The sequence below is a fragment of the Nelumbo nucifera genome, chromosome 4, assembly GCF_055504915.1.
Source record: "Nelumbo nucifera cultivar China Antique chromosome 4, China Antique-T2T, whole genome shotgun sequence".
Taxonomy (NCBI): Eukaryota; Viridiplantae; Streptophyta; class Magnoliopsida; order Proteales; family Nelumbonaceae; genus Nelumbo; species Nelumbo nucifera.
In genome coordinates, this window is record NC_142652.1 from 76,925,677 (window position 1) to 76,939,351 (window position 13,675).

At 36.7% G+C, this 13,675-nt stretch overlaps 1 protein-coding gene across 1 annotated transcript; it reads left to right on the forward strand.

Moving 5' to 3' along the window:
- Nucleotides 1-410: 410 nt before the first annotated feature.
- Nucleotides 411-12,753, forward strand: LOC104605052 (heme binding protein). Its single transcript, XM_010269656.3, has 8 exons — nt 411-824; nt 1,063-1,130; nt 6,292-6,358; nt 6,475-6,629; nt 6,729-6,799; nt 9,612-9,680; nt 10,192-10,292; nt 12,031-12,753. The coding sequence occupies exons 1-8, from the start codon at nt 567-569 to the stop codon at nt 12,331-12,333; spliced, it is 1,092 nt and encodes a 363-aa protein (XP_010267958.1). The 5' UTR covers nt 411-566; the 3' UTR covers nt 12,334-12,753.
- Nucleotides 12,754-13,675: the final 922 nt, after the last annotated feature.

Here is a 13,675-nt window from a genome sequence, read left to right on the forward strand (position 1 = left end):
CCTCCACTCATTTCAATTACTTATTTAAATAATAATTAAAATAAATGATACCAAACAGTCACTAAATCCAACAAGATCCACTGAGCACTGACCAAGTGACAAGTGCGAGGTGAGCTGTGGGGAGATATCGGGTCATTCCGGACTCCGGTGGGTGCAATTTCCAACCCGGAGAATTTTAGGTAGAATTGTCGTCCTCCCCCTGTTACGTTTGTACTGCAGGGTCTCCTGTTTTTAGTCACCGGTACTGCAAGTCTCCTGAGCTTTCATTCCAAAGGGTTGTGCATTGAATTTCCCTCAAAGCCCCAAATTTTAAGAATCGTCGAATCGCCAAAGTGTGAAATAGCTCCTAGAAATTTGCAAGGGTAAAATGGTCACATAATGCAGTCCAGTCTAGCAATATAGAAAAAAAATTCAAGCCCGAATTTATTCGGGCTGTCGTCAATCGTCATGGCGGCTTCCTTCGCGTCGAGATCTCCTTATTATCTACCCCTCGCAAGGAAGCGAAGACCCTACAAAACTGATTTTCAACTTCTTCTGAATTTCTCTTCACTACATCGTCCCCAACCATGCTCCGCTTCTTCTTCGCGCTCGCGATTGTCGTATCTGCGTTGATTGTATTCGTAAGCTCACATGAAGAGAGTGGTGAATGGAGTTGTGATTCCAACTCTGAGACTCCAATCCAGGCGGATTACAAGCCTGGAATCGTCACACTTGATGGGCACGCTGACGATTGGAAGGACGTTGACGGGTTTGAGTTTTCTCTCCTCCCTGCTTTGGACCCAGATGAGGAAAATGAGTATAAAGGCGGGAAGATGACCGTTAAGGTATGCTTTCCGCGATTTGTTCGGAGAATCTGCGCTTTTCAACTGTTTCAGTTTCACCATGTGTTAATGATCTCTTGCTTAATTTATGGGATGTAATAAATGAATTTTCTTCGTGTATGTGATTTTGGTCCCTGGTGCCTAACGTCCCCTTTTTTCTCTTTCCTCTCAAGAAAATTAATAAATAATCTTAGTTATTATTTTTCGTTTGCTTGCTGGTTTTGGTATGTCTATGCTGTAGGCTTTGCACGATGGGAAAGACATTTTCTTCATGCTACAAGTTGATGGGGAGTATGCATACTCTAAAGGGCAAGTAATTCTTTCGCTTTGATATGGTTCATGTCAAAGTATTCGTTTCTATTTATTATTTTTTTGTGTTTTACATGGATTGCTAGTGTTTCTTATCAGGTTTGTGCAGTATACGGTTTCGTATTATTTTCCTTACAAATGAATATTTGTGAAGTTCTCTGCTTAGTTTTTATTTCAACTTATGCTAGGAAGATGGGTTTCAAAAGTTAGAATTTTTTATTAAAAAGAATTTGGACAGTTAAGATTGAATTCATCATCACCCATGCCTTATCCCAACCATATGGGGTCAGCTACGTGAATCCTATTTTGCCAATCCATTCTATTTAAAGTCATATTCACTATGAAATTATTAGTGCTTAAATCATTTCTTACTACTTATACCCATGTCCTTTTTGCTCTACCCTGATCTCTTCTAGCCCCTTAAATGTGTAACAGATTAGATTAGTTCTTCTAACTGACACAGTTGGTGGTGTTCTATGCACGTGGCCAAACCATCTTAGTCTACTTTCTCTCATTTTGTCACCTATTGGAGCTACTCCTAGGTTCCTACAGATAACTTCATTCCTAATCCTACCCTTTCTAGTTTTTCCACTCATCCATCTTAGCATTTGCATTTTGCCACATTCATTTTCTAAACATGTTGTTTCTTGACTACCCAACTCTCTTGCTCCATACAACATAGCCCTTACAACTGTTTTATAGAAATTTCCTTTTAATCTAAGTGGTATTCACTTGTCACATAAAATTCCAAATGTACCCCCTCGGCCCCTCCATTTTGCCCATCCTATTCGACTTCTTTTGGTGGCATACTCCTCAATCTCTCCCTTGTTATGGATTATTGAAGCAAGGTAACGGAAATGGTCACATTGAGTTATCTCTTGGTCTCCAATCCTAAGTGTATCTCCCCAAATTGGTACTCCTTATGTAAGTTGCACGGTGAGTTTGTGTTTCATCTTTTAATTTCTTGTCCTTTTGCTAACTTCATTTGGGAGTGGTTTTCCTCTTTGTTTGGTTGCAGTTGGGTTCCTCCTATTAATCTGGAATCCCTCTTAAGATCTCACTTATTCAGGTGTTCTAAAAGGAGAGGCAAAATCATGAGAAGATGCACTAGGGCAGCAATTGCTTGGACACTTTGGGAAGAAAGAAATCTGAGGATATTTGATGACAAAGAGAGGAGTAAAGAAACTGTGATTGAAGTGATAACTCTAAGGGTGGCACATTGGGTGAAAACACTAAAATTGTTTGTTGATTTTAAGATAGATGAGTTTTTCAGATCATGGAGAACAATTGCAAACACTGCATCTAGAAAATCTACTGTAATTGAATCCTGGTCCCCTCCGGATGCTGGGTGGAAGAAACTAAATTTTTTATGGTAGCTGTTTGGGAAATCCGGGGCCAGCGGGCATCGGTGGTCTGATTAGGGATGAGAATGAAAATTTGGTTGCCATGTTCTCAGGTCCTATTCAGCATGGTGATGTGGTGACTTCTGAAATGAAGGCTGCAGTGTTTGGAGTTGAGAAAGCTAAAGAAATGGGGATTGAGAGGCTGATTGTTGAAGGGGACTCAAAAACTGTGGTGAACTGGTTGAAGATAGGGGATGGAATTAGTTGGCAACTAAGGGATGAATTCAGGCACGTCAAACAAGCTTCTAAATACATGGTGATTCAAATAAGGTGGATTAGAAGATCAGCTAATAGCATGGCTGATGGACTAGATAAACAAGGAGTTCAAAGACAATCTATGTTTTAATTAGCGGGGGTTTCTGTTGGGTTACCCTTTAGGCTGTATTGTAATTAAAGGGATTGACACTAGGATTGCTTGTGGCAATGATGTATCTAGTGGGACACTATAGACTGCTTGTCCGCCCACAACTTCTTGTTGTACATGACTTTTTAAATTACTGAATCTTTTCTGTGTTATTGATAAAAAAAAATCCTAAGTGTATCTTGGAGATACATATTTTAAAACTTCTTGTTTCTAAGGAATTTGTCCATAAGCTTAATTTTTCATTTAATCTTTAATTAGTGTCATCTGCAAACAACATGCATCGTGGAACTTCCTCCTGAATATGTTTAGTTAGTTCATTTATGATCAGTGCAAATATATAAGAGTTAAGTGCTGAACCTTAGTGAAGATCCATAGTAATTATAAAATCTGAAGCCTCTCCCACTATGTTTTAACATTGGGTTGTTGCCCCCTCATGCATATCCTTAATTAGGTTTATATACCTATTTTGAGCCTCTTTCTTTTCCAAGACCGACCATATTATCTCTCTAGGAATTCTATCATGTGCCTTTTTTAGAGCAATGAACACCATACGAAAATCTTTCTTCTTCTCTCTGAACTTTTCTATCAATTGTCTCAAAAGAAATATAGCTTCCATGCATAGTTTTCAAGGCGTCTAGGCAATTTTGGGCAACACTAGGGAGCCTAGTCATCTAGTTTTATATACCATTTAGCATGTATATTAATTGAAAAAATAGCAATTCTCTTTATTAAGAAAATTAAATCTCCTCTAAAAATGTGGAAAATCATCACATCTAAAAGATAAAAATATTAATTTCATTATTTTCAAAAATAATACATTAAAACAAAGTATAAATAATATATATATAGCATATAATAAAATGTGTTAATACATATACTAATAAGACACAACAATATAAATGATATTATTATAAGGTGCCCGCCTTGTCATTTTTATTGCCTAGGTGGGCACCTATTTGCCTAGAAGGGTGCCTAATTGCTATAAGTCAAGGCATTTGGGTGAGGTGCCCAGCCAAGGGCACTTAGTCGCCTAGGTGACGCCTTAACAACTATGCTTCCATGGTTAATCTCCCTGACATAAAGACCAAATTGGTCTCTGATATACTTGTTTCAAGTCATAATCTTTGTTCAGTTATTCTCTCCCAAAGTTTCATAGTTCGGTTCATAAGTTTAACCCCCAATAGTTATTACAACTTTGTATATTACCTTTGTTCTTAAATATAGGCACCATATTGTTGTTTCTCCAATCACCAAGCATATTCTTTTCTTTCAGTATCTTATTAAATAGTGAAGTATCTTGTATATTAAATTTTATGAGAGCTTGAAGAATGATGTCAAAGTAAGTTGGACCTGAGATTGAGTCAAGTTGGTCAATTATAATTCCTCCCCCTTTCTCAAATATTCTTTTCTCCCAAAGCTTTGCTGTAGAGAGAAGGGCTGATCTCTTGCTTTTCTTATTTGGGAGTATCTTTTATTATGTATCCTATGTACCATATCACTGCATATTTATCTTGTTAGTTCTTTTATTCTTTCTTGAACTAGAGAAGGCAACAATGGTCCTTTCTCACCTTTTGTATTTCATTAGTATATAATCTTGTTTGGGCGTGTGATAAACAAGACACACCCCCCAAAACTATTATCTCTTCTCCTGTACGAACCCTAGTTATCATGATATCAAAGCAAGTCTTCTACATCAGCTTTTATTCAAGTTCAGAAGATTAATATTCAAGCTTTGTAGCCCTATTGTCGAAGACTATTTGAGGATTGTTGGAAGGTTGTTCTGCTCAATATGATCACAACATTTTTTTCTGGTTTTTGCCTTTCAGGTTGGATTTCTTATCTTTTCTCTCAGCTGCTCAATTCAATCACCTTGTGCTCCTAGATTCTGAGTCGTCCTAGGCTCTAGAACCTATCCAATCACTTGGACTGGAGTTCAGATTTATTTTGAAGGGTTTTGATCCCTTTCTTATCATTGACAAGCCTACAACTTACCTTTTTTGGACTGTTATATCTTAAACTCTTATATTGGGGTTCTTTCTTGAAGGTTTTGATCCTTCCCCTTTGCCCCAGTTATTTTATCTCCTCATATTGTCAAATTAGTTGCTTGGACCAGTTGCTGTGGAGGGTTTTAACCCATCTTCCAGACTTGTTCAAACCTGTACTTTCCATCTTTGGACTGCTACTCTATTTTCTAGTATATTGGGAGCTATTTCCTAGTGAAAATTGTTTCCTTCAGTGCCGAACCTCATCATCTCTTTGTTATTTACATCATTGAGTTTGATTTTGGTTGGATTGCAGCAAGTTTTTCCTTTATTATTTGCTTTAATACCATTTTTCTTGCCTTGGAGTGTGCCTTCTTGGTGTTTTCCTTTTTTGGAATGGCTTCAGACAAGAGAGATATTCTTGCAATCAGATTTGGTGGGAGTAATTACTCTGTATGGAAGTTCCACTTCCAGTTTTGTTGAGGAGCAGGGTCTCTGGGGTCATATTGATAATTCTTCACCCAAACCCAATGAATCTGATAGTAAGGGGGTTAAACAATGGAAAATTGGTGGTGCCAAATTGTTTCCTGGATTCTATGATCAATTGATACTGATATAGCTATTCCAACGAAGGGCCTGAAGACGGAAAAAAGATGTTTGAGTACATGGAGAAAGTTTATTAACAATCTAATATTTCCAAACAGTATCAAATAGAGACCGAGATCTTCTCCTATAGCCAAGAAGAGAAGAAAATTCAGGAATATTATCCAGGCTTTGTGAATCTCTGGACAGAGTATGAACTGATTCATATGGGTGAATCTTTGACAGCATGTTGTGTCAAGGTGATAAAAGACCATTTTGATATAAGAAAGATCACGCATTTCTTGATGCACCTGCAACTGGAATATGAGGTGATTAGATCCAAGAGATCAGCCCTTGTCTCTTGGATCACGCATTTTTTGAGTAGAGATACCACTCCATGCCTAGATGTGATTTTAGGAGAACTTTTAAGGGAGGAAACAAGAGATCGACCCTTCTCTCTACATTTGCATCCATTGCACTTTTTGTTTTCAGTTTTTTTCTTAGTTTGTTTGACGTTGCTTCTTTTTGTCTAGCCCAAGTTGAACTATACTGTAGCAATAGTTAGGAAGCTCAATCTAAAATTTATAGATGGCACCGCAAATATACAACACTTTGTGCACATATCTTCGGAGGTTATTGATGGTAACTAGAAGGTTGACATTACTTATTGATGCTTACTTGCTAGTTGACAATTGACATTACAAATTTCATGTTAAAAATCAAAGTTTGCTTGTTGTCTATAAACAAGAAAAAGAAGGTTATGTTTCCTTTAAATGCTTAAAATTCTTAATATAGCGCTGATATATATTTTTTTTCATTATGGAATGCAGTAACAATAAAAAATGCCCATCTGTTTCTCTCATGTTTCAAGTTGGTGAAAATGCCTCATATCATAGGGTAAGTATTTTTAGCACCTTAGGTGCAAAGTACCTTATCTTAGGTTGAGCATTTCATTCTTATTATGCCTTTTATTCTCTCCTCTAACATTGAACTAAGTAGCTTCATTGTACTAGATGGGTGGGTGTGACCAGTCAACAGATACATGCACTAATAGGACTTGCCGAGGCCATGAAGTGGACATTATGCACTTCTCAATTGGCAATGCTATTCCAGGACGACTATATGGTGGCAATCCGATAGATAATAGAGATGGAAATGGAGGCGACAGGCAATATGCTACATCCATTTCTTACTTAGCTCTATAAATGGAGCCACACAATTTGTTGAATTGACTTTTGTTTGACATATTTGGGTTTTGTTTTAACAGGTTTGGTCATTTGGTTGATTTATATGCCTGGAACCCACATTGTCGGTATCTTGATGGCCTTAGTCCTTCAGGTATCTTCCTGGTTTTGATGCATAAGTTATTTGTCAAGAATTACAAGCTCATTTTTTTTCCCTTCCAGTGTAGAGCAGTCAAGATTTATACTGGCGGTTGAGTGTTTGAATGATTGTTGGGTTATGACCTGTTGTAGATCCTACAAAGAAACATCAACTCTGTTATGAGATTAGGTTGATTGATCCATCAGAATAAGGGTGAAGGATTGACTGATCTACAAAATACTTTTATTTATTTATTTACTTTTTTGCATTAGGCTCCGTTTGGGAAGAGTGCAAATGCAAATATGCAGAGTACATTCTGGTCCATGCAAATGCAAATTTGGTTTAGTTTTGCAGTGATAAATTTACTTTCTTGCCAAACGAACTTTAGTTGTAATGGATGCAAACACGAATCCCAAGGCAGAAATATGCCTTTTTAACATTTGATCAACTTTGAGTGCAAATGTACATCAATTTTTTTGATGTAAAATTCCCTCTCATTTTGGGTGCAAGCATGCCTTAGAAATTGTGTTTTCTGTCATTGTCAATGCACAAATGTATTCTTGTCAAACACTAGCAAAACGGAACCTGGGTGCATATATGCACTGAACTGGCATTTGCACTCTTCCCAAACGGAGCCTTAGCAACAGAAATCAAAAGAAATTTGTTAATCAAGAAAGGAGTTAAACCCCTAGACTACAAAGGGATTGGATTGTAGAGTACAAGTACAATAGCCTGTGGCTGACATATCATTATGAGAAAAAGTACACAGAAGTGATGTTAATCCTCGGACCAGGTACCCCCCAATCTTGATCGGCCTTATCAGCCTTTGTTACTCCTCTCAGTAAAGCATCTGCCAGTCTATAAAGTCCTTAACTTTTTTTATTGAGAAAAGGTAAAGTATGATTGTATTAATAAAAGGTCCTGTGTACATTGAGAAGCTGTACAAAATGAAGGACCTCAAAAAAGTATAATCAGAAATGCTATCTCTAAAATCGGTATGTATAGACATCCAACTTCTCAAAACCTCTATTGCCAAAATAATGACCTCGGCTTCAGTAGAAGATTTTTTTTTTTCAAAAATCCTATTGTTCCTTTCTGACCACACAGCCCACAGAACTGCTGGAGGGATGGAAGTCCAGCATAACTTTCCTTTCTTAGACATTCCCTGAATATGCCATTCCTCTAACAGAGCTCTAACTGAGGCTGGCATGCACCAGCTTAGATTCAGGAATTTGAAGAAGTGAGACCAAACTGCAGAACTAAACGTGCAATGAAGGAAGAGATGCCCAGAGGGTTCTACTTGCACTGTTGCACATTGCAAAAACAGCACCTCTGATTTGACAAATTAAGACCTTTTTTCAGCAGCATTTCTTTGGACAAACACCTCTCCAGCTGCCATACAAAAAACTTGACTTTTGGAGAAGCCAACTTCCCCCAAATGGCCTGACTGTGAAAAGGGACATCAGACCTCCCACTAGAAAATTGTAGAAAGATTTGACTGAGAAACCTCCTGATTTTGACCAATTCCATACTCTGGATTCTTGCATCTGAAAATTTAGTTGTTGGTCTTGTAACAGATTAAGAAAGTCTGCCACCTTCTGAATCAGTCATTAAAACTTCTCCTAAAGGGAGGAACCCAACATAGCCTACCCTCCTGGAAGAACAACAGAGAATCAGCCACTAATGCCTCCTTATCTACAGCCACATTATACGAGGCTGGGAATAACTCTTGTAGAGTTCTGTCACCAGCCCAATGGTCTAACCAGAGAGCTGGGGAACATCTAGAGTCTGGAGATAATTCTTTTAATTATGTTCTGGGGAACATCTAGAGTCTGGAGACAGAGAACTGATGAGTCTAGCCTGGTATACAGATCTGGGGCGGTGGGCCCCTCATAAATTGCTTCATGTCTTGGTATCAAGAATCAGAAACAAAAATTGAATGTCTCCCAATCCTAAAGTGACTCAGTTATTGAAACATTGAACAGGTGGACAGTTATGTCTCCTGCGTCTCAGGTCCAATGTTTAGCTTTATGTTCCCCAACTATTTTTCCCTTTATGAATGATGACACCTGCTACTGTGCAATATCCATAAGGTGAAATCCATACAAAAAACCATAAATTTTAAGTAATACCACCAAGTGAGGATACACTAGAACCAATCTGCCCCATCTTTATTCCTTGTTGAACTATATTGAGCTTAATGGAGGCCTCTTAAGGACCATCCAATACCTAACTCTATTCTACATTATAAATGTTTTGACAATGTTTCTAATAAAAACCTGTTTGCTAAAGACAATGCTGACATGGCATTTAAAGTGTTCTGCTTCTATTATGTATAACTAATGATGCAATTATAATCTTATTTCTTGTGCTCTAGTGGTTCCCTTTTCACTGCAACCCCGCTTAGCAATACCTCACATTCTCAAAATATCAAAAAAAAAAATTGTTTCTTCCAACACACCCACCATGAAATTCTAGGCACTGTGTTGCCTTGCTGTTTGAGGCATAACAGGCATTAGAAAACACATCCCAAAAAAAGTGCCTAATTCCTCCAAACTAATGCAATGCAAGAGTTATAAATGCAGTCATGCCAAACACCACCTTAATGATTTGATTGGGCGCTAGAATTTGGACTGCTGAAAAAGTGCCTGTTTCAGTACCCGTCTTCAATTATCTGACATGTAAAAATGATTATTAGTTTTAGGTATGAACTTCCTAGTGGATTTCAATATCCACATGTACAATTAATATTCATCCAGTAGGCCAGCAAACATTCACATGACATCCATTTTTTATGGTTTTTCCTTTTATTTTTTTTTAATTCCAGGTAATGATTCTAGTGCACAGAATAATTGGCAGGGGGCATGGTGGCATGACAGCTTTGGTGTGCACTCAGGTAATCGCCTCTATGTTTTGTTTCTGTTATTGTTCCATGTTTAACTTAGTCCTTTTCACATACAGATTTCCAAAGCTGGTAGTTCAACTGCTAGCTACCCTGAAATTCATACTTGTTATGCATTCTTAGTATCCAATTGAGGGGATAGAAAGGAAATAAGTGCTTGACAAAAGGATCTATAGAGTTTTCTGATCAGTTATTTTGTTTCTTGGACTATATTCCCTCTTGTGATCGATGAGGTTTATTTATTGAACAAATTGATTCATGGTCATATGGTTTTGCCATCATAGTCCATGATGAACAACATATGGGGCCCAGGTGTGTGATAATTCATAATTCTGAGTGGACAGTGATGGTAGTAACCTGAGACCATGAATAGTATGGGCTAGTGCATTTCTTATTTATATTTATTTATTTATTATTCTCCTGCAGTGAAGTCTATTTATTACATAACTTAGTAGATCAGCACCTCGTCTCCAAATATAAATAGCATTTGTAACACTTTGGGCAGGTTTTGTGGAGGAAGACGGCCCTTATGCATCTGCTGGTCAGAAAGGGAAATATTACTTTGAATTCTCAAGGCCTTTGAGAACTATGGACCATCTCCAGCAGGTATATATTTCACCACATGTGATCAGGATTTTAACTGGCGATTAATCCAAATTATGCTGCTAATTGTTTGAGGCCAAATGCAGCAAAAAAAAAAAAAAAAACTTTTTGAGGCCAATTTGTTACCATATGCAGCTACATTTTTTAGGGCAATTTGTTACCTCACATCTTGCCACACTGAAAAGTCATGATGCTTTCAACAACACGAGTCCTTGCTTTGCTGCAAGAGTGCAAGGTTCAAACTTCAAAGTATTGATATCACAAATAGCAATGGAAAGGGAATTTTTACGGGTCGTATTGGAAGGGTCTTAAGAAATACTAGATACAGTGGAATGATTAGGATATGCACATATGTGCTAAGGGAACTCACAGAAATCCCACAAATACTTCAACAATACTAAATTTAAGGCTCAAATGACTATAAATAAGAAAAAACATACTATAATAGTGTGTGCAAAGTAGTATATGGCTAGCAATATGAGACATATAGGTATTCTAGAATAGAAAAAAAGGAGAAGAAGAGAGCAGAGAAGAGAGAAAGGATTGCCAAAAAAGTGTTGGGGGCGGCACCCCACTTGACTTATATATTAGGGTGTTCAAATAAAAAGGGGATATTACAGGAATACCCCCGATTACAACTTAACAGAGAGGACACATAAAACAGGCCCACTAACAGCCCACTAAGGGCCCAGTAACAGTCCTAATAACATTCCTAATAACAGGTATCATATAATAACTTCATGGGGTCTTGGGAGCAGTGGACTGGGTATAGACTTAACATGTGCCATTTTTTTGCACAAATATATATAAATAATTAGTAAATAATACATTAAATTGCCCAATTAAAAAGACCAGTACCTAATGTTCATCCCAAAAAATAAAGTCAACTTAATTTTTGCATTTTAGTTAATCATTATATAAACTGTTTTGAATTACAACATGTATTACACCACTAATATGTCATTCTTTGTTTTAAATTAAATTAATAATTAGTAATCATGGAAATATATATAGTCTTGTATCTAAAAAATGTATTAGATCCATGAGAATGGTAGAATATCCATAAATTAAGAGATCCATTGAAAAGTAAAAGACTATCCATAAATAATAAATTTGACATAAATCATGGGCAAGTACAACTAATAAATTTTAGTTACTAAATTAATTTTTATATTTTTTTACTTTTATTTCTATAAATTATTAAAATTTGAGAAAATAAATCAATTTTTTATATGAATTGTTGATGGATCTATAGATCCATCCTATGGTTACTTCCTACCATGGAAATCATGCAAAACATAAGGATAAATAAATTATTTTTGTAATTTTTATTTTTTTTCAATTCTTAAGGAAAGTTGATGGATCTACCTATACAAGCAAAAACAAGTGATTAACATATTCTTGCATTTCAAGCACCAAAACATGTAAATATATTGAAACCTAAAGGAGTAAATGAAAAAGAGTTGGAAAAAAGCATTACTTTTCCTTTGTCTGTCTGATATCTAGTGCCGAAATCTGCTTTGATTAAAATAGTTTGTTTTGAAGGTTTTTCTCCTCAAAAGAATGGTATATATGACACCATATGCAACCATAGTCAAGGATCAAAAAGGAATCATACTAAAACTGTCTAATCATAGCAATTTTGAGCTTCACCTCTTTCAAATAAAATGTGTGCTTCAATTGAAATAGTAACTTGTCCAAGCTATGAAATAAAATCAATTAATTTCTTCTATGTATGCAGGATGTTCAGTTCACAATTGGTCAAACAAGCAAATTAGCAGTGGCCTTTTGGTACCCAGTTGACGGAAACCCGTGGCATGGGTCTGCACATTATTCCATCAATTGTGATTGGGTACCACTTGATATTTCTGTTGGAAGTTCTGTTCTTAACAAGGTGGCTTCAACTTCAGGAAGCTCTTGGGATGCTGCCAGTGCATTCGCCCTTCTTTTATCTGTGGTCTCCTTATGTCTGTCTATCTTCATAGGATACCGAGTTTCTAAAACCAAATCTATTATTCCCTTTACACCAATGGACCATCTTTAAGGTGGAAACCCCATTAAGCAGTGTTTTGTACCATTATTTGTGATTGTGATTGTATTAATCGGGCTGGTGGTGTGATTTCCACTTTTTTTTTTTTTCATTCTTCACCACAAGTATGATTGGAAGCTAGAACCATGGGTTAAAGCGGTGAACATGATAATTCAATTGGAGATTCCATAGTTTGAAATGGATTCAGTTGAACTAGACGGTCCAAATGCAAGAAGAGTCTCTCATTTCAGTGACGTATCCATCACTGAAATAGATTTTTTTTTCTTTCTTTCTTAACGCTTGCCTATTTTAGGCCAGATTAGCATTTCAAGTTGGTCGGTATTGGGTGGATGGTCTTTTTTTCTCATTTGTCTTGTTGGATTCCTCTTTGACAATATCTATGATGCTGGAAAGGGATGGTAGATATTCTTTTAATGCTTTTATGAAGGTTGTTTTATGAGCGAATTGAATGTTGAGGTAAGAACTCCAAAAATATCTTCTCTGATGTCCTTTCACAAATGTGACTCGTTTTGTACTTTCTTACAACCAATCAGTAATCCGATATCCTTTCCTACAAGTTTAGCATCTTATTCCTCATCACTGCCTTGGATCGTTTTGCATTTGGATTTGACATGTATTTTCCTTTCAACTCACACCAAATCATGCCATCTCAATAGAATGGAATTATTGGTTACAAAAATCAACTCCCGTGGTGAAACAAGGTTCAAAATATCAATACGCCCAATATGCCGGTAGAGGCGTATCGATAATTTTTTTTTCAAATACAGTTCAAAGGGGCCGGTTTAAGGTCCATCCATCCCCTGACCGGTCAAAACCCTGATACATTCTCTGTAGGAACGTATCGAGAAGCTCCCAATACGATATGTATCAACCAATATGGGCTGATATGTATCGATACTTTGAACTTTGGGTGAAACAATCTTTCTTGATTTAATTCGGTGCACTTAATACAAATAAGTTGCAATGGAATTTGCTGTCAAAGGGAGATGTTCTAAATTGGATTAGAAATAACAACGATTTAATTTATATTATTATAAAGCGGATATTTGCCTTGATTTTGGTGAAAGTTATAAAAAGTTAAATTCGATTATATAGCATCACGCGCATGATATATGCCCTTGTATTAGTGAAAGAAAATAAAGAGAAGGGAGACAAAAGGTGAATAGATTATATAGCATCACTTGCATGGTATGTGCCCTAACACTAGGGAAAGAAAATAAAGAGGACTGAGACAACATATGAATAGAAAATTAAGGTCACTTTTCACATGGGGCTTAAGGAAAATTCCAAACTCCAAACATAGACGATTTGGGATCTGTTTGGCATTGATGTGTTT